At 41.2% G+C, this 22467-nt stretch overlaps 1 protein-coding gene across 2 annotated transcripts in view; it reads right to left on the bottom strand.

Annotated features, from left to right (window-relative positions):
• The window catches only part of PSEN1 (presenilin 1), a 98156-nt gene that overhangs the window by 38655 nt on the left and 37034 nt on the right, over window positions 1-22467 (bottom strand). For both annotated transcript variants that reach the window (XM_089686868.1, XM_089686869.1), the window contains exons 4-5: window positions 19761-19993; window positions 3890-4031 (exon numbers count right to left, since the gene is read on the bottom strand). In XM_089686868.1, the coding sequence (XP_089542994.1) occupies window positions 3890-4031; window positions 19761-19993 (375 nt within the window). The remainder of the gene's footprint in view (window positions 1-3889; window positions 4032-19760; window positions 19994-22467) is intronic.

The raw sequence follows: 22467 nt of genomic DNA, 5'->3' as shown, positions 1-22467 counted from the left end.
TCTGCGATATCAGCAATAACACTATAATGGTTGAGATAATCGTCTGTATAACACGGTCACCGCAGGCCGGTTATACAGAGGGTTAAACAGTAGCACTCTTTTAGAGGCAGGAATTCGTAAATTGCAATAAGGAGCTAGAGAAACAGTTCAACACTTTCAGAAGGAAAGATTTATTACTAAAAAGGTCAAAAGGATGCAATAAAAATATTTACAGAAAAAAAAGATGTAACACACACACACACACACACACACACACACACACACACACACACACACACAGAGAGGGGACAACAGCACAGCAAAGAGATAACAGAGAGAAGTTAGAGGGTTAAAGTACTTGCCAAAGTCCTGGGTTAGCAGATCAAGTTTCAGAGCGAAAGGGTACGGGTCTCCCCAGGTGGTTCTGATGTTAAAAGGGAGAATTCTTCAACTTCCCTTTCTTAGGCCTGACAACCCATTTTGTAGTTCCCTAGCAGGGTGTGTCTCTGAAGTCAAGGACCAATGCCCAGTTTAGGGAGGGATTGTCTGGGCGTAGGCATGAACTAGAGCAAAAATCTCTTATATTTCATATTTTGCCTCATAACTTTCCCTATGCACAAGTGACATTCCACCCGCGGGTAGATTATTATGCAGACACATCTGAGGAGCAGGTAGATATGAAATATGAAATACATATTTGAAGGGTTCCAGAGATGTAATTTTCTGCTTTCCTATGTATTCCAGTCAGGGAGTGTGACCGATCAAACTGTTTGTCTCCTCGTGGCCAATCTGAGGATATGCCTGATTTTTATGTAAGTCTCTCATATTCCAAGATATGAGACATAGGGGAAAAATGGATTTTAAAAGTGTTATCTGGTTCCTGCTTCTCTGGAATGTCTTGGAACTCCTGGGAAGGCTTGTGTGAGCTTTTACAATGTGCTATATTGCACAGTTTTCTTAGACAGCCAGGAGCTCAGCTCAGAAGTGTATAGCTCTTGGCTCCCTGCTGGGCTCTGGCCGGCCTGTGACACTTTTTAACACACAGGCTATATGTCAATGTGTATGAACAGAGAGGAAGGGGGAGAATGAGGGGGAAATATGTTTGTCAGGATGGTTGACCTGTTGCCAAGATGGAGGTTGAAGTCAGAATGGTTGAACGTGTCCATCTCTGGGTGCACTCCTGCCACAAGCACTACAAGCTGACAGCTGCAAAGGCTATTGGAACTTGTAGTTTTCCTATTCACAGAATACTGTGAAAGAGTGATGTGTCTGGGTGGGTGGAGCCCAGCACAGTCACAATTTTTTTTAAATGTGGGTGGGAGAGCAAGGAGCTGGTCCTTTCATAACATGTTACACCCTGAATATGGGTGTACCATGTAACATGTTACGCAAGGTGAACTTATCCTTTAACTCCTTGATGCCGAGCGCACACAAATATGCGGCCTCACAGCGTCTGTGCCTTGACGACGAGTGGCCGCATATTTGCGTGCAATTAGAAAATACATATGTGCTGAGAGAGCGTGCCCTGTGAGGTCTCAGAACATATGTCCGTGACTCACGGAAAGGTCCTGATCTCCTCTTTCGATCGGGACCTTTTCTGATCATGTGACCGTCGTGACGGCAAATCACGGTGGTCACATGACCCTAAAACCTCGCCCGCCTCCCGGATTCTGAAACTCTTAAAGGGACAGGAGGCACCAGTGTGAAGAGGTTAACCACTTCCTGTCCGGCCCATGTATATAAACCAGCCGGACGAGAGCAGTGCAGGGGCGGGTTGCCGTTCATAAACAGCGCCCGAAATGTTAGCTTGTGCGCACTCCCTGGGAGCGCGCAGCACCGCAATGCGGTGCCCACTGTGTCCTCTCCCGATTCATGTGATCACTGATTGGCCAATTTGAATTTGGGTTGGCGGCAATAAACTGTTGTGCATATAAGCTGCTTTGATCCACAATCAATGCATACAGATCTTCCGTGAAAAAAAAAAAAAAAAAATCAAGGGGATTAATTAAATTTGCTGTTTCCAACTGAAGTCAGAGTTGGGCAGTGAATGGAGGATGTACGGGTGCTGCAGAATTTGTGGGCTTCCAATCAGGATTTGCAAGCATATCCGGAAGGATACTAGGCACTCTACAGGCCTGTGTGCAAATTCTTAGTGGCTGCGGGACACTACTTGTGCTCGCTACCGCACTTGTACTGCACTTATCAGACTCGCCACAGAGCACCTGGCTGTCATGGACTGCTTGAACCGCTACAAAAAAAAAATAAAAAAGTTACCAGCAGGTGCGAACAGAGATCAGGCCTGATTCTGCGAACACTACGGTTTTGTGTGCAACTTATCAAGTGACAGTGACCTACTGACACTGCACTTGTTGGAGGAGAAAGGTGGACTAAACAAGGTGCCGGGGCTGATCCCACTAACGCTACATTTTTAGGGACACTATACTAATGTGAACGCTGGTATACCGCTGATCTGATCAAAGATATTGATCCGTTCAGACACAGCTACTCACTGTTCTTAGAGACCTGCAGTGCAAGGATGCTTGCTTCATTTCTTCTAGCTGTCGATTATTACCCCACTAGTTTCAGATCACCAGTCATCAGAGGCTACTCTGACACAGGAAAGCAAATCCTTGCTTCTCTACTATGACAGCTGCCACCACACAAACACAACATAAAAAAAAAGGATGGTAAATCAGTAATGGCAAAAATATCAGTTCCAAGAGCCTACAGGCAATACTGGTGACTTGGTCCTTTGCTCTCTGGTTGTCTTTTTTAAGGCGAAGCTTACCCAGTTTTTGTTCTCTTTGAACTCTTACCACTGGCTCTACAGGAGTAGAAAGACAGCAAATAGCCCCTAAGATGACTCAGACACCCCTTTGCATGTACCACTTTCTGAACCTTATCCTATGATACATTTGAAAATGTATATTTCTGTACTTAAAATCTTTTACTCTCCATTTAAGACAATTTAAGACTACTTCAGAATGAATGATAATCTGCAATATATAGCTTGTTCTTAAAACACTGCTGAAAACAAGAACATATATACGGTTTTCCCAAAATTGCAATTTGCAGATCTTCTTCCCATTGGAACAGTTCTATTCCATTGAAATAACATCTGCAAAGTCTATAGACATTTTTCCTGCATCCCTGTTCCATTTTCCTACTACAAATACTAAATGAAATCTTATAAGTGAAATATGTCGGTTTCCACGACTGAACTAATTCAGAAGTCAATGGCCCGGATAAACCACGTAGCCAGTGAAGTAAGACTTCCTGATCTATATATCTGATTTACTGTAGGTCTGTGTCTCAGCGAGATGCAGATTAGAGGAAGTGACCGTTGGAGAGGAAGAAAAAATGATAAAAAGGGGCTGATCTAAAAACAGAAATATGTAAGAAAGATTACCTCAAATGGACACAAAAAAAATTACATTAAAAAATGGTCATGCCTTGCATCAAATGGATTGTGACAATCACTTTTAGGATTATATACCACTTTAAATGTAGGATGATTACATACGTCTAAAGTTCAACAATGTATAGGACTCATACAATGACCTGCTAAATTAAGTGATCCCCCGATACTATGACTAGTGAAACTCCAACATAAGACTAACAAACTGCTTGGGGCAAAACAAGAAGTAATGAATTTTAGGAATTTAAAACATGCTATGGCATGTAACCCTGATAAAATCGATGCTTAGTATGAGCATTTAAAGGGGCAGTATACTGTGGTACTAGCTTGATTTTGTTGCACTAATTCAAGTTTGACAATCTGTTTAGCAAAAGAAAACAAGTCTTAACCAAAAAGCTGGACTAAATGGAGAGTACATTAAACATGACACTTTATGTAGAACACCTCTCTTTTCATATACATTATAGAATAGAAGAAGAGGGAAGACATTACCTTATAACACCTGTACTTGTAAAGTACCACTAAGAGAATAGTCATGACAATGATTACGCTGATCATGATTGCAGTGTTCAGAATGGAGTTCAAAGCCCTTTGTCCCACGGTTTCTGTATCTTCTGTGAATGGAGTGTAAATTCTAGAGAAAAAAAAAAAAATATGAGAATACCACCGGAATGTATCTGTTGTCTGCATACAATTCTACATTCAGATATTTCTACATTTCACTGAGCCTTTGATATTTGCAATTACAGCAAATACGGTGGCAATAATGGTGGTCCCTTTGGAATTACTTATGTTTCTGCACAAATAGCTCCTAAAACATGGCCTGGTCTTCATCCAATTCTAAGTCATGACAGTCTGCATGTTAAATCGTCTGCTCATTACAAACACAAGCAAGTACAACTGTATGTATCCTTTTTCCATGTGAAGGGGGTTATATGATTTTAACTGGGACAAAGGCATAATGTGCAATAAAAATATTTTGAGGGAAGTAGGTTAAATCTCCCCAGAAGAGACACAGATCACAACAGTGAACTGGAAGAGGCTCTTTACTTCACTAAAAACTGAATTTCTGTATATACTGTGCTTTTCTTAAAGCAGAACTCCAGGCAAAAAACTCTTTACATGTCCTTGTTGCTGACTTCCTACCTTCACTGAATATGTCATTCATCTTATGGTTCACTCAGTAGTTGCTTTAATTTGCCTATTCTTTATTCAGATCAAGTGGCTGCTTGCTTTCTATTCCCTTGGCACACCCCTTCTGTAGTTTTTTCTCCAGGAAGCAGGGATGTAATTCAGTCCCACTTGCAGTGGTGGGCGGAGTGAGACTGACACCTTCAACATGTACAGGCCTAGTGTACCCGCCCACCTTCACTGCAATTCCCTGTGGTTGATGGGAACTGTAGTGTCTTTTTACTGCAGAGAGAGAGGAAAGGATATGATGTAATCCCGGCTGTTACACCTCCTCCTTGGCAGTGCAGATGCTGTTATCTTTTGAATTACAGAGATAAAGTCATGAAAATTCAGTTAGAACTTTCTCCTAAATGGTAAGGATTTTCAAAAATTTTATTAACCGTTTAGTGTTTTGTGTAGGGGGTGGTGTACCAACAGGTGATTATTTTTTTTTTTTATCCTGGCGTTCTTCTTTAAGGAGTTTCTCCTGATACTAGCATGCCTCAGTTCTGTAACAAGAGCTTCATCTTAAACAGAGGGGTGGGACATCAATTGACTCCAAGAAAAGGATTTTGTGGTTAATTCAAAAATCCTATTTTCTTTCTAGTCCATTAAAGTGGTTGTAAAGGTATCTTCTGCATTAAGAAATAAAACCTTTTAGCTGCAGCTCCCCCCTCCAGCCCCCTCGAATACTTACTTGAGCCCAATCTTGATCCACAGCTGTGCCCCAGAGCAGCGTTCCTGCTCTCCCCCCCCCTCCTCACTGGTCTCAGTGGCTGCAGCTGGAGCCTTTGGAGCCTGCTGCAGTCAATCAAATCCAGTGATGAGATAGCAGGGGACAAGGCCGAGGCGCACTATATATTTCAATAAACAAGATAAACCTGTGCTCAAATCCCAATAGCTTGTACATGCATTTATCTATCAGGAGCTAAAGGGGTGTAACCACATATTAACACTAGAATTTGTGAAGGAACTGTTTGCACACGGCTATATACCCTTTCCAGCAATAGAGATTTTTAGTTCACAGGTATTGCAATACACTGTGTGCATCTATTGAAACATACAGAAGGAACCCTCCACACACTGCTATATAAAAAAAACTTTGCAATGTTCACACATATTTCAATACATGTTTAAGCTGGCCAACTGCATCAAAGTACACAGCGGCTCCAGATTGAGACTGCACGAGTACCCCCCCCCCCCCAGAAAGGAGGGGGGGTACTCAGAAGGCAGCAAGAGCCAGGGGTACCAAGAGAGGAGCCCAGAAGAGGAGGATCAGGGCTGCTCTGTGCAAAACCACTGCCCAGAACAGGTAAGTATAACATTTGTTGAACATAAAAAGAATGAATATAAAAAAAATCCTTTACAATCACTTTAAGGAACATAGGAAGTTATTCACCTTGATAACTTTGAAAAGCAGTCCAACTGAGGGGTGTAAAACACACAGCAAACAAACAAAGGGAAAAATAGCAAAAAGGGAATCTTTCCATAAAACAAGCAGTGCCTGAAAAATACATTCTCACAGTCAGAACATACAGAGCTCAAGCTTTAAACTGGAGGGAGTAGGACTCTGGCCTATGTCATGTCAAGGACTATAACCAGATACACAAAACAATGCGTCTGTTCAAGCAATGATTTCTAGAATAATCTCCAAATGACACCTTAGCGATAAAGGGATAATGAGGATCAGCAGAGTTGCAGTGTGGACCATTTAGAACATCTCATAGCACCCTCTGGTAACTTGCGCCAATGCTGCCCTCTTCAGACTGGGAAACTTAATAGCATATAGACAAAATAAAAGAGTGCAAATGCCTAGTGCATTGCCAGAAAAAACTTCTTGAAGTAACAGCAATAACTGCATACTCACAAAAGCTCAAGCCTAACAGGCAGTAAGACCAGACCTAAGTTGGCAGGGTGACTCATCAAGGGAAGTGTCAATACACCCTGGTGTCACCTCGTCAGCTAATACATTTCCAGCTATCAACCCTTTCTCATCAGAGCCGTCAGCAAGGTTACAGCTAAGATGGAATGTAAAGCAGGAACTGTCAAGCAGGAGCCCTCTAGAGAGGGATTCCATTGGTTGGGTCCTAAACCACCTACTGACCACCGCATGTAAAAAGAAAAAAAAAAAAAAAAAGTCTCGTCAGCAAGTAGTTATAGCCATAGGGTCATCAGGGCATCAACTACTATGGCTAGAGGATCCCTGGACCCAGAGACAAATCTGTACAGCTTGTTGCTCAAACAGGGAGCCAGAAGATGCTTGTCTGGCAATCCCCTCTTGTGATAGAGGTTCTAAAACATCTGAGTGAACAGACCACTCTCTGGAGACCAGACTAACAACTGAGAAATCCTCAAGCCACAAAACACCAGCACTTTTGACATTTCCATAATGTAAGTTCACTTTGCAACAACTAAGGTCAGGATTTGCTGAAAACACATTAAGAGTCTGTATAGGTTTTTACCCTGTACTTGCTACGAGGAAATAAAATCACATTGTGGAAAGAGTGTTGCGGTTTTGTGGCTTGTTACTCTAAGTGTTGCCATGCACTGACTGCAGGTAGTTCTGTTTCATCTCCAACTACATGGTAAGCTGATCATGTGACCTTAAAAGAATGGCTGAGAAAGTCTGTCGGCTAAATTTTCCACAACTGGAAATGTGCAAAGCAGTCAGGGCTGGAATGTAAGGTTCTGGCAAAGCCAGCATTTGTTTGACTGCAAGACTTCTGGCTCCTCCCTGATGGTTAACATCTGACACCACATTAGATGATCCTACAATTAGGAGGTTGAACACTGAGGTGATCATATCACTGTGGGTTTCGGTATGTTGAATGGAAGAAGAGCTTCCTCCACTTCCGGAACCTTTTTTGGGTGTCCCACGATGGCACCGTGTTTTCGGTTGCCACTGAGGAAAAAAAAACACACCCCCCCCCCTCAAAAAAAGCATTTTTTTCGGTTATAAAAATTTTGCACATAAATAATTGTTATTCTTAAATGTATTTTGCTACATTTCTTTGTGAAAATAACTCAAATCAGTGTTTAATATTTAGCCTGTAGGAAAGTTAAAGAGTCCAAAAACTATGGTATATCTCTGAAAATCTATCAATCCTAATGTACTGATGGCCCATCTCATTTTGAGGCCCAAAAATGTCAGAAGTACAGATATCCCCCAAATGACTCCTTTTTGGAAAGCAGACAATCCAAGGTATTTAGTAACAGGCATGGCATGGTTTTTTGAAGATAAAATTTTTTGCCATAATGGTTTGGAAAATGTCATTATATAACTGGTATGGCGGTGATACGGGAAACCGACTGGTGACAGAACGAAAAAAAAAATTTTTTCTTCAAATTTTTAATATTTTCTTTACTTTTTTTTTTTTACATTGTTTTTAAACACACTGTGGCCAGGGTAGCATAATGTTACCATAACATTGTACTACTCTGGGAAAGTGATCAGGGTTATTTTTTTTTTTTTTTTTAACACACACACAGACGATGATGAATGCTTATGGCAGTACATTTCGCTGCTGTAAGCAAGCATTTTACTAAATGAAATCATTTCAGGTTTGTTTGGTTGTGATTAGCTATGATTGGCCACAGCTAACCACATGGTACAGATGGACTGTGATTGGCCTTGTCTGTACCATTTGATCGCTGTGACCAATCACAGTTAACACAATTGTAACCATGATTGGTATGAATCGAACCCAATAACTGTTTACAATCGCCAAGTGATTTGCTGTGATTATTCACAGTGATCAAATGGAACCAGGAGTGGGCTGGTACACTGATCTGTCACCAGCTGTGTACTGATCATGACTGCGTAAGAGGCTCGTTCTGGGTAGGACGTCATGGCGTCCACCCGAAATGACGGGTGGGCAGGAATCAGTTAAAGTGGTTGTAAACCTCAGAAATGAAATATGAACAAAGCATTTCCCTCTATAATCTGTATTTGTCTCTATCCAGAGTGCTGTGTGTATATTTAAGGGTTTACAACCACTTTAAGGTAAAAAAAGTGATATAGGCAGCACAAACACTTGTACAGGGCTCCAAAAGGTACTGTGCCCCACTCCATGATGCCCGCAGTGACTTCTGGGCTTTCTTGTTCTTTCAGGGAGAACAGGGCTACAGTAAAATGGAAGTAACTCAGAAAGTAGAAGACAATCTTTAACACCTTGTGAATAACGAATCCAAAAACCAAAAATGTGTATTATGACACTTCCAGGTTTCTCAATGGTCTTTCCTCAGCAACTATAGGTGAGGTTGGCAGCTAATTCAGCACTAGGTGTGTGTGTGTGTGTGTGTGTGTGTGTGTGTGTGTGTGTGTTGGGGGGGGGGGGGGGTCCTTGATGTCTCCATAAAGAGGACCTGTCACCTGCCTATGCTATAGCAAATGAAACGAAAGCAAGGATTAAAAGATAAAGAAGCTGCATATCCCACACGGCAGACTTGACTAACTATACTACTATTTCGGCATGTTGGCAGTACTTCAAAATAAAAAAAAATGCAAGTAATCGACATGCCATCTCTTTCTAGAAAAGTAATGACTTTTTCAGATAAGGACTGATAGATTATGAGGCCACTCAGGCCCCTTTGTTTGTTCTGTGGGGGAGACAAGGATACCACCACATAAGTAGGCAAAAGAAGTTTATATGGCCCTCTTAGGGTCTTCCTGAGGTAAACGTTATTGCTTGACTTATGAACATCACAGTGGGTATAAGAATACTTCTGCCTACTTACCTGTAGTATTGTTTTCTGTATTAACATACCAGGTTTTGCAATACATAGTTGATCTCCTTTTGTCCCCCACCGCCTTGACCAGGCAATCAGTTTGTCCGAGTCAGGAGCAAAAATGCACGGTCACTTAAATTCTTATCGGATACAATATAGACCTAAATGTTCCATTACTTCTGAGTGGACAAAAGAAAAGAAAACCACTAGCTTGCTTTGTGAGAATGAGCACATACAAAATAATCAAACTTGTTTATTAAGACAATAAAATTTTATCTCAATAGACTTAGTCTCAAGCGAATCCTAAAAGGTGTGGCAGGGAAGATGGCTGTTTACAATAGGATCAAGGTTGCTGGGGATTACTGTGTTGCTGGACAAAGTCAGATTTATGCAGGCCATAGACAGGGAGAAAACCGGCAGTTTTTTTTTAAAAGCGAAAAAAAATTGGTCGTTCACTCAGCTGGCATTACCACTATTGGTATATAAAAAAAAAAAAAAAAGGGTCGGCTGATTTTTGTCCCGTCTACGGCCGGCAATTATATAGAATATATGCAGAAGAAGAAAATAGAATATGAAGAAGAAGTAATAGAATACGAATAAAAAGAAGAAATCGCATATGCAGAAGAAAAAGTTGCAACATTGTATCTATTTGTATCCATTTCAGATACAGATGTTTCTATTCAGATACAAATAGATACAATGTTGCTATACTTTTAAATGTCAAATATCGGACTGAAATTCTTTTTTTTTTCTTCTTCATATTCTATTTCTTCTTCTCACTCATATTCTGTTTTTTTCTTTTCCTTCTTTCAGGTCACTGCTCATGCGCATTTTTAAATATCGGAAAAAGAGCGTCAAATTTGTCCATCATTGCCGCGAAAATCGGCAGAACGACAAACTTGGCAGATTATTTTCCAGCAGGACAGATAATCTAAAAGGTCAAAAATCACGAAAAACGGCCGACCGATTACCGCACTAATGATCCGAAAATCGGACGATTTTTTTTTCGGACGATTTTCGGTCGTTTTTCATCTCATCTATGGTCCGCATTAATCTACATTCGTCTCTGTTATATTCATGTGGTAAAGTTGCAGTGTGTGCATTCATATGTTTTACATGTATTACCATTTAACTTTGCGGAAATGCAAGCAAGGTGTATTTCACCTTCAAAAAGAAGGGTGACTGTGCTGTTGAAGCACTTGTGTTACTTTTCTGGTGATATGGCAGTTTAGTAAATCCTGCTTCAGAAACAACTTCTTGCTGTTTTTTTCTTTTCATCACTGGTTGATCCAGACCAGACTGGAGAAAGGACAGGAATCATTCCCACAGTGTACTTCCTGGGATGGAAATTCCTGGTCTTGCATCAGGAGAAAAATTCTTTCCATGTGCAAAGTTGGATTTTGTAAGAAGTAACCTGTCACAGATTTCAAGATTGCAGAAATAACAAAATCACTCAGGTGCCCAATCTTCAGGACTTCTGCCCCATACACATGATGAAAATGATCGTTAATTTTTTTTTTTTTTGCATGCTAGTCTCATATCGAAACTGAAGAGGTTACTAAAGTTACGAAAATTCTTGTAAATCAGAGTAAAAATTCGAAAGTGCTGTAATGTATTGTATTTTTAGACGAAAACTGTACAGATTAAATTAAAATTGTCCGATCTGGTATCGTATGAGAAAAATGTTCATGCTTGTCCCTTCGAATAATTTCAGATGAAAGCCGTGTACTAACAATTAGATTATCGTATGATAGCTTAGAAAGCAGTATATTTTCTACAATTTTCTGAGTGTATGTACTAGGCTTTAGGCTTCAACAGCCAGGGTTTTAAAACAAGTGACTGATAAGTAGCATGTTAAACCTGTCCCTGGGACAGGAGATCTGGACAATCTGGGAATGCCCACGGAGTCTCTGCCAGGAGTCTGATGAGGTCTAAGAATTATGTCCCTCGGGCTAGTTCAATGTGATGAGACTCACTGGAATGTCTTACATCCTGACTCTGGAGTAGGTGAGAAAGGAGTTTCAGAGCAGCAAAGGTTTAGATCAGGTTAAACAAATTTCATGTGCCTCTTCAGATTTTGGGCAATGGATGAGCATTTACAGGAGCCTCTTACCAAATTGATTTGTAATTACTGGGTTCTGAATGGAGACTCCTCTTCTCCCCCTAATAGCATGGGATTCCTTTAAGGACTGGGTGAGAGGGGAATTTATTTCCAAGATCTCCGCTCTCCAAAAGGAGGCGGCTTGTTTTTGGAAGCTCTGGAGGAGGCGGCGTCCAGACCGGGCCCATTATTCAGCCTGGCGGCAGGCCCTGCTTCGACTGTACATTTGTAGAATTGAACAAACCAAAAAGGCTCTGCTTTACTCTTCCCAGAGAGTGTTCAAATATGGAGACAAAAATGAGAGGCTGCTTGCTTGGTTAGCTAGGGATCAGGCCCCAATGTTACCAATCGGTTCTACACGGCGGGTCAGCTGCTTTTTTCACCAGACTCTATTAATGCCCGTTTTCTGGAATTTTACAGGGACCTTTACTCTTCTTGGGTGACTTTCTTCCTCTGATCTCTGTGGTTTATTAGACACTATCTCCCTTCCTCGATTGGCTGTTTTGGATGGGGAAGCTTTGGAGGTGGATATTTTGCTTGAGGTGCAGGAGGTGATTGAGCCGTTGCAGGATGGCAAGACCCCTGGAGCAGATGGCCTCCCATCGGAGTTCTACTCCCAATTTCCGGAACTGTTGGCTGTTTTCTGATTTCTCATCCCTTGAGTCACTTACTGAATTTATGGAAGAGGCCATCATTGTTTTGATTCCTAAGCCTGGCAGGGACCTGCAGGACTGTGCTTCCTATCGTCTTATTTACTTGTTAAATGTGGATGCAAAAATTTTTGCGAAGATCCTGGCTAATTGCCTATGCAGGGTAATAGAGGACCTTATTGACGTGGATCAGATGGGGTTTCATGCCGGGAAGGGAACGGACATCAATATTAGACGCCTTTTCCTAAACCTTTCTATACCGCATGCGGATTCTGGTACCAGGGTCGTTGCATCCCTTGATTCCCAAAAGGCATTTGACTCGGTGGAGTGGACCCATCTCTGGGAAGTCCTTAACCATTTCGGTTTTGGCCAGAAGTTTCTGCATTGGCTCCAGTTATTGTATAGAGCACCCAGGGCGTGAGCCCATACCAATGACAGACTTTCAGTGCCCTTTTTGCTTCACCGGGGCATGCGCCAGGGCTGTCCGCCATCCCTCAACCTTTTTGCCCTGGCACTAGAGCCTCTGGCAGTGTTGATAAGGGAGTCCTCGGAGTTTCGGGGGCTACGGGTGGGGCTCTGGAGGAAAAAACTCTTTATATGCTGACTATTGCCTTGTTACACCTTAACGACGCAGGCCTGTCACTTTTGGCAACACTTCGCATTTGATACATATGGGTCCTTCTCTGGTATCAGGATCAGTTGGTCTAAGTCACTTCTCTTTCCCCTTGATGCCCATACTTCTAAGTCTGCGAGCCCTACCCCATTGCTCTGGGTTTTTAAAATGGAAGTTACACCCAAGCATATAACCCCCCCCCACAAAATTTTCAAGATCCCCCACCCCTACATATGTAGGCATGCACAAACTTAAAAGCACATGCTCGGGAGCCTACACATGCACGTCGGTTGCGATACACATTACATATCGCCACGCACGCCAAAATAAGAACAATTCTAGCACCAGACCTCCTCAATAACACTATACTGATGACCTATAAAGGGGCTTTAAAAAGGCCACCTAAAGACGTATAGGGTACTAGCATTTCATGAATGCACGCAAATTTAAGGTTTGACATGTTGGATATCTATTTACTCGATGCAACCTCATCTTTTATATTTAACAAACACTTGGATAATTTATTGCTTTTTGTGCCCTAAAATTATCTTAAGTGTATTTTTTACAGAAATTTAGCATTTCCTAGACCTTTGTGATAAGATCATGTGACATAAAAAATTGGAACTACTGCCATTTTATTCTCTAGGATCTCTGATTTCAGAAAATATATGTTTGGGGATTTTATGTAATCTTCACGCCTTAAATTATTTTTTAAACGTGCAAATAACGCAAAAGCAGGATAAAGGATAAGCCCGACATTCCCCTTTTCTGAGAAGCAGCCAATCGGTACTCATTACACTGCAAGGGGAGAAGGAAATAAACAGCGCAATGTTAAAAATATTAAACTTTTAAGTCGTCATAGAGCCCCTTTTGTTTTTAAAAGTCCCAGACATTACTTAAAGCAGATTTAACCACTTCCCCGCCACTCTATAGCAGAATTACTGCTACAGGGTGGCAGGGGTGCGCAAAATCACGTATATACATGATTTTGTATTTCCGGGTATTGGGCATGCGTGCGCCATACATGCGCCACCATTCGCATTCGTGGCTGTCAAGCACTAGGTTCCGGACGGTGATTACTGAGGATCTCCGATGGGAAGGAGGGCTGCTTTGTTTACTAACAGTGCTCCTCTCTGTCGGCACGGGCACACTGATCTGGATGGCTGTGCACAGCAGTGAAGCAGCAACACACCACCCCCCAGTAAAAACACTCCCAACACACAGTTAACCCTTTGATTGCCCTTCGTGTTAACCCCTTCCTGCCCAGTGCCATTAATAGTTGTCAGTGCTTTTTCTTAGCGTTTATTTGTGTCACTGGGGATGTCAGTGACTCCAAGTTAGTTCCCCCGGTATCAGAATGCCCGCTGCAGTCTGGCTACAAGTTGCTGATCACCACCATTACTAGTAAAAAAAACAAAAAAAATTCCAGTATATATACCACCATTTGCAAACGCTATAACTTTCAAGTAAACCAATTAATTTACACATATTGGGATTTTTCTTTTAGCAAAGACATGTAGCAGAATACATTTTGGCCTAACTGTATGATAAAAATTAGAGTTTTTTACTGGACATGTGTAACAGCAAAAAGTCAAAAATATTTTTTACTCAAAATTGTCGTTTTTTTTTTATAGCGCAAAAAAATAAGATACCACCGAAAGAAAGCTCAATTTCATTTGGGTGCAGTGTTGCATAACCGCACAATTGTCAGTCAAAGTAACAAAACGCCATAATGCAAAAAAATGGCCTGGTCAGGAAGAGGGCAAAATCCACTGGAGTGCAACTGGTTAAATATGGTTTTCGTTAAAATGTATGTTTTTTTTTTTTTTATCAGGACAAGTAGATTGGGACACCGATCTAGTCCCTGGACAAGTAGTTTTTTCAACAATTTCCACACAACTGATACTGTGCATGTGTGAAGCACACTGCGCTTTGTGATTTGTCCGTCAGTTTTCTGGGACCTGTGAAGTGTCCCAGAAGCTTGCAGGGAAGGAGGGGGGTAGATGGCCAAACTTCAGGCTCAGATCGCTGCAGTGCATCTGACCGAAAATGGGAGTGGGAGGCAAATGTGGCTGTGGGGGGGGGGGGGGGAATGTAAACAAGCGGAACGTCCCCTTTTGGGTGAAGTTCCACTTTAACATGATGGAGCAAATTTATAACACAGTGAACCTGACATTCAGGAAACATTCCCTGAAAGAATTTTCCAGATGCATGAGCATGCCACCAGTGAATGTTTGATGAAAGTTACATTTAGTTTTTTATAAATATAACCCATGTGTCATAAAAAAAAATTCAAATATGACAGCGGCTTACAATTTTTTTGGCTGTTTCTGGGATTTCAGGCTGGGCATGCATATACTGTATAATTTTTTAACACTCAAATCACACCCAAAAATGTAATTTCCTATGCAAAAAGATAATCTAATCAACATTACAGTAAACTAGTGAAGAAACGTTTATAGCCAGTACCACTGCTTTCTTGTTTATGGAGGTGCATGTTCCTGTGCCATTAACTCAGTTCTGCTGAATAGGCATTCAGGTTCCCAGACTTTATGGGCTGCATGTTCGTTTTAGGCCAGTGATTCGCTCCCCGATTAGCCTAGCCTGGACTTCTAACTATCAGTCTTCAATAGCAGCTCCCATAATTCAATTCTCATGGGTCTACTTGAACCCCAATGAACCCCTTAACCTAAAATTAATAAAACATAAGATCAATTTATACTATCAAAGTGATATAAAAATATGCTCATCTTAGGCTAAATAGGTCACAAAAACTGAAAGACTAACAATTTTTAATGTGTCATATCATCTGCGCAGAAAAACCTGCAGTAAAATCTCCCCACCATATACGGTATTGCTAAGCATTCTTGTTGCCAACAAAACAGATTTGTTATAGGAATCAGGCTTGACAGTGACATTACAAATTTTACTTTTTGCAGAACCAGTCTTTAAATAAGGCTGCAGGAACAGGCAATAAATTGTGTTGTTATGAAACACTGACATTGACAGTATGTATTCAGCTATACATCTGCATCTAATGTACAGATAAAAATTCTTTGGCAACACCCTATAAAACACGTTACAATTCTGTTAAGTAACCCCTGGCAAACATAATATAATATACATCTGACACCTGGGAGAGGGGTCTCGAAGCTTGCTTCAGAAAGACTGGAGAGTGATGTATCCACAATCAGAACACCAGACGTAAAATACATGCAAAGTGTTTTAAAAAAAAAAAAAAAACGTAATCAATGTACTGAACAACTGAACTGTGATTTCTAAACAATAAAAATACTGACCAAATACATACAACTATCTCACATGCAAAGTATATGGATTCCACATGGTTATCTGACTTTCAGTGTCAATTAGGTTCACATGCAAACTGCAACATATACGCCACCTACTGACAAAAGCTGGTGTTGCAAGTAACATGGAAGAAAAAAAAATACAGACTTGGCAAGCTGCTGCTTATAGTATTTGGCTTCTTTCACACAGGCATCGGCATATTTTCTGTATGCAATGCAGGTTCTTGCTAGCAGAGAGTCCCATAGGAGGGTGTCACATAAATCCAGTGAATTCTTCTCCACCACTCCTGAGGAACAGTTGAATTTCTCACTCACCAGAAGGTGTTGACCCTCGCTTTGGTGGTCAAATAACACTAGGTAATCAAATGGGTGAATTTCCAAATGCAGGCTCTCAGATGATGAATCTCCAAGCTCCCCTTCTAATAATGGCTCTCCAAAAAAGCTCAAATAAAATGAATTTCAAAAAAATTGCTCTAAGTGTAATATTTAAGAATCATGGTTCAAATGTTGAATAAAAATGCACTCACATATTAAGGTGCCTGTATCCTGGCACCAGTCTGTGCAGCCAATATATATGCATCAATCTCGCTGTGGGAAGCCGGCGTGCGCACCAAGCCTCGCTTTAGCGGGCTGGATGTGACATCATGTGGGACCTGGAAGCGACGGGATAACGCTTCAACATACGTTTCACCTGGCAGCATCTTTGGGAAGTTTTTTTTCCCAACCTTTAGCCCTGCTGCGGGAAAGTAGCAGGGCTCACCTGTCAAGTGAAAGCATTCGGGCGGCTGCGTTGCTACCCGATTGCTTTCACACAGCCTACAGTGCCAGCCTCCCCCCCTCCACGTGAACCTGCCCACAGACGAGTCTGCTCCCCTTCTCCTTGTCCTGATCCGGAAGTGACGTTACGTCATTTCTGGGTCCCCGTTGACAAAATTCCCGGCCACAGAGGCTGGGAAAAAAATGTAATGCAGTGTGATCTGCACTGCATTACATTCAGTGAAGCACAGGGGAGACATCCAGGGTCTTTTAGACCTTGGATGTCTCAATAAAGAGAACCTGTCACCAAAAATCATATGGTGAAAAAAAAAGTTAAAAAAAAAGTTAAAAAAAAAAAAAAAAGTTACAGCCAAGCACATAACATCCCCTCAAAATAAATAAAAATTAATAATTTGAGCCCCCCTCCCCCATATAAGCAGAAACGTAAAAGAACGCTGGGGCGCCTACGCATGAAAACATCAATTGCAATACACGTTACATATCACCACGCACGCCAGAATGAAAGCAATAATTCTAGCACAAGACATCTTCCGTAACACTATACTAATGACCTATAAGGGGCTTTAAGCGTGTTGACTATAGAAAATAAAGGGTACTGAAGTTCATCGCCATTTCACGGGTGCACACAAATTTAAGGTTTGACATGTTTGATATCAGTTAACTCAGAGAAACCTCATTTTTTAGATCTTACAAAAAAGAAAAAAAAAATAGGGTAATTTATTGCTTTTTTTGTGCCCTAAAATTAACAAGTGTACTTTTTACTGACATTTTGCAGTAATATCATGCGACAAAAAATTGGAACTACCACTATTTTATGCTCTAGGGCAGGGGTATTGAATTAAAATTCAAGGAAGTTCGGTCATTAAAATTTTGTTCTGGACGAGGACCGAATAGGGTGTGCCCATCAGTGTGCCCCCCTTACATTAGGTGTCGCCATCAGTGTCCCTTTACATCAAGTATCCCCATGACATGGCCACCTTACATCAGGTATTCCCGTCAGAGTGCCCCCTTACAAAGTACTCCCCTTTCCAACACATGTGCCCATCAGAGAGCTCCTTTCCACAGTATGTGCCCATTAAGATAAAATGTGCCCATCAGAGTGCCCCTTAACATGAAATGGACCTGTCAGCGTGCCCCTTAACACAAAATAAGGGGCATGGTGATGGGCGCATTTATATTGAGGAGCACTCTGAAGGATATATTTTATGTCTCCTAGATTGTAAGCTCGAAAGAGCAGGGCCCTCAATCCCCTCATGTTTTGCATTGTATTGGTATTGTTCTGTCACATGTTCTGTCCCCCTTTGTAATGTACAGCGCTGAGTGAACTATTGGCGCTTTATAAATACTGTATAATAATAATAATAATGTTAAGGGGCACTCTGATGGGCACATTCTACGTTGTACCCATCAGAGTGCCTTTAAGACTACACTCTACCTTGAGGGCAGACAGGAGCTGTGCCGGGATCCTTGCTGCACACTTGTGTACAGGCAGGGAGCGGGAGAGACAGTGAGCTGAAAAGGGGCGGGGCGCACAAGTGATGTCATGTTGCCGTGGTGACCACCCTGCTCAGTGGCGGATCTTGCACTGCGGGCTGCACTGCTGGGGCCATTCGCGGAACGCGGTCTGCCATTTAGTGACTGCTGCTCCAGGGTCTCGGCTTTCAAAAAATATATCATGTTTGGGATTTTGTGCAATATTCAGGCCTAAAATGAGGTTTTAAACTTGTGCAAAAAATGGGATAAAGGATAAATCCAACACTCCCCTTTCAGGACGAGCACCCAATCAGTGCTCATTACACTGCAAGGTCTCTCTCCTCTCGGCTAGTCCTCGGGTGCGGTGCTGGAGAGAAGAAAGGATGGGAGGAGGAGATAAACAGCGCTATGTTAAAAATATTAAATGTTTAAGTCACCATAAAGCCTCTTTTAATTTTAAAAGCCCCAGACATTGCTAAAAGCACCTCAGATTTAAATACGGTTTTAGTTAAAAAAAAAAAAAAAAAATAAAGTTTTCTTCATCTGGAAGAGTAGATTGTCATGAGGGACAAGTAGATTGGGATCCCAATTTAGTCCCTGGACAAATAGTTTTTTAAAAAATGTCCACACCCCTGGATGAGAAACTCAACCGCAGTAAGATATCTGAATGGTGTAAATGTTTCACAGATGGCCATATGTTCGTCAGTGACAATCCCGGCCGTGGTGGTTCCCAGCCCACTGCAGTCATTCTTGTGAACATTCAGCACATGTGGAATGCCTGATCCTGGATGGATAGATGCATAACCTGTCGTCAAAGTGCACAAAAGACAAATCTTTCTGTGGAAATGGTGAACACAACCATTAACAAACATTTGCATTTTCAAAAAGTTAGCACACACTGGGTACCAAGACAGTGAATATTACTGCCGTATTCTGAGTGATGTACATAAGTATCTGCGAGAAAAAAATTGCCCGATTTGATCACTAAGGGCGTCCTGTGTCTCCAGGACAACACAGGAGCTCATACTGCTTACTGCACTACATGCACATTACATGCACATTACAGCAACTCGGCTGGGAGGTATTGCCACATCCCTTTACAGTCCCGACCTCGCTCTGAGTGATTTCCACCTATTTGAACCCCTAAAAGAGAGTTAATCAGAGGTCAGCATTTCAGCACTGATGACGAAGCGAAGCAGGCCGTCTTCGGAAAGTTAAGACGTACTGACAAATCTTTCTATGCCGCAGCTTGCCAGGCATTAGGCAAATGCTGGTATAAGTGTTGAAATGTAGCAGGGGAGTAAGTCACAATGTAAATGCAGTTTCCACTTCTTGAAATGTATTCTTTTACTATATATAAAAAGTCTCGGTTTGACTTGAACGCCCCTCGTAGCAACCAAATGTTTGCTTTTGCTCTGATAAGATACTGCTTTAGGCAGATGGCAATGATCTGTAAAAACACTCTTAAGGCAATGCAGACAGATATTTTGAAAAAGGGTATTACCAGTGTAGTTAAGCAAATTATACATAAAACTGTACTCACAGCTGTCCATCCTTCCGCGTGTAAAAGCCGACAGACTTAATTGTTGCCACAACCACAACCATGCAGAGGGTAACTGGTACAAAGAGCATGATGACATGTTTGGCACCGTATTTTAATGTAAGCTCCTCATCTTCTTCCTCATCCTGTTCTAGCACTTGCTGGGAGCTACTTTGCGTCTGTCCATTGCTCTGAGATTCACTGCGTTCATTATTTCGCCTTTCATGGCCATCATTCTAAAATAGAGCAAACCAAGACCATTTTTTAAATAGGAGCAAAATAAAAAAATAAAAAATTAAATTAAATTTAAAAAAAAAAAAAAAAAAAAAGGGGGGGGGGGGGGGGGGGAGGGTACAAATATATAATATTATAAGCACTCTGGTAAAGTCATAGGTCATAGCAATGTGTAAGGTCAAAAGTCATAGACGCATGTATGTGACATTATTTGAAAAGCATCTACAATGTAGCTATTCCAATCAAAAGTACATAAATTAAACTTCAGCCTCTTTTGCACAGCTGTACAGGCTCTTCTGCAATACTGAAATTACTTACTCTGATTTCACTGCACACAGAGTGCTTTTCACAGAGTGCATTAGAAGCTGCAACAAGTCAGACAAAGCCCCCCTTCATGTCCTAGCTGGGGAATATCCAGCATGATCTAATCCTTTCCTTCCCAGTCTTAGGTTATGTTTATGCCGCAATCCTCGCATTCAGTGTGTGCGATTTTGAACACACACTTACCTGCATTTATAATGCACTTTTTGGCATTTTATTTTAATTGGTTGTATTCATATGCATCTGCAGTGTGTTTACGTGCGTTCCAGCAAGAAAATGCAGCACACTATTACTTTTTTTTTTTTTATAAATGCATGTGAAAGCACTGCAATGGTGTAAACTAGAATCACTGAAATACATTCAATTTTCTAGCAGATGTGTTCGTACTTTATTTTAAAACACATTCAACGGCACATGGTGTAAATGAGCCCTTACTGTCCATGGCCATTGGAAAAAAGGAGAAGCCCCATAACACTTCGACTTTAAGGGCTTAGAAAGTACTGGAAGTATTAAAAAAGTATACATTTTATTGTCAAAAAAGGTTATAACACAAAGACATACAATACATCATATCGAGTCATAATAAAGCATCAGAAAATGAAATTACATGAGGATACCCAATATGACTGTTTGACTGGTCATAAAAGATACAAAAAACACATTTATAATCATTTATTGCATTTTTTCGTGGAGTGACTGTAGTGTTTTGTACCTTCGTCCCCCTCCCCCTTTCTTTTGGGGGTGTCTGACGAATTTCCATCAAATACAACTTTGAGGTGGTGTGTGCTGACTTGGAGGTCTATACACATGCTCCTTTATTCCAATTGTTGTCTTGGGGATGTTGGCTTATAATCAGGATTTTTTCCCTTCCTTGCTGTCCATGGCCAGCCTCTTTCGTTCATTGGATTTCAGTTTCTTTAATCATAGAGGCTCCCTGCATGCAACAGGGCTGAGGGCTCCAGCCAATGTAAATATGTATTAAATATCATACCTGGAGTTCAGTGCTCCATTAACATGTTGATGAGGGAGGAAATAAATAAATTGGGAAAAGGAAAAAGTAAGCAGATTGAATATTACCTTTAATTTCCAATGGATTTTACTAAGTAATTTTTACAACAACGGGTAGTACAAGCAAACGATGTACCATCACACATACAAACATAAGGCACTAGGAACAACAAGGTGTACCATGAACAACTGACGGTTTAAGGCAAAACGTTTAGTACAACCAAACCGGGAGCAGGTGTCTTTCGCCTCGTCAATATATAAAAAAACAATACAGAACAGGGGAAAGGAAAAAAAAAAAAGCAAATAAAAGAGTGGAAGAGAGGGTCAAGATGGGAGATATTAAGGCACAGAGATGTATTAAATCCACGGGTTTCATACACTATCAAAATTTCTTCGAAGCATTTTGCAGGATACAGGTAAGCTTGTCATTAACCATAATCCAGTTTAGTTTCTTTTTAGCATAATCAAGTGAAATAGCCGATTGCTTCCAATGTCTAGCTATGGTGATTCTCGTTGCCAGAAACATGTAAGATCAGCTTATGGGATTTCTCGGGAACATTATCAAGGAATTTATGAAACAGCGCTGTCTCCAGGGATCTGCGTATATTTACTCCCGCCACTGAATTTACCAAGTTAAACATGCAAATCCAAAATCTAATTGCAAGTGGACACTGCCACCAGATGTGTTACATAGACCCCACCCAGCCACAGCGCCTAAAACACATCGCGGAAGCAGACAGATTCATCCTCGCAATCAGTAGGAACCAAATACCATTTCAACAAAGTTTTATAATCTGCTTCAATTAGGGTAGTATAGAAATTTTTGATAGTGCAAAAGCAGTATCTTGCCAATCCGATAAATCATAATTGACAGCTAAATCACTTTCCCAGTGGTCCATATAAGGGAGTTTACAAAGCGGATCAGTGAGGAGAGCATATATTACAGAGATACAGCCTTTTGGAGAAGCCCTATTCCAGCAAGAACGGTCAAAGGCAAAGCACAGGCGATTCATCCAATAAAGCAAGCATTAAGATAGTCGCCTATCCGCAACAAGCCTTTATTGATCCACAATTGAAAAGGGGTCAGCTTCAAACCAGGCACAAATTCAGTGTTACAAAAAAAACAACAAAAAAACTGAGCTACAGG

The sequence above is a fragment of the Staurois parvus genome, unplaced genomic scaffold (assembly GCF_062004578.1).
Source record: "Staurois parvus isolate SC_StPar_1 unplaced genomic scaffold, SC_StPar_1.0 ptg000414l, whole genome shotgun sequence".
NCBI classification, from domain to species: Eukaryota; Metazoa; Chordata; class Amphibia; order Anura; family Ranidae; genus Staurois; species Staurois parvus.
This window is presented reverse-complemented; position numbering and strand designations above follow the sequence as displayed.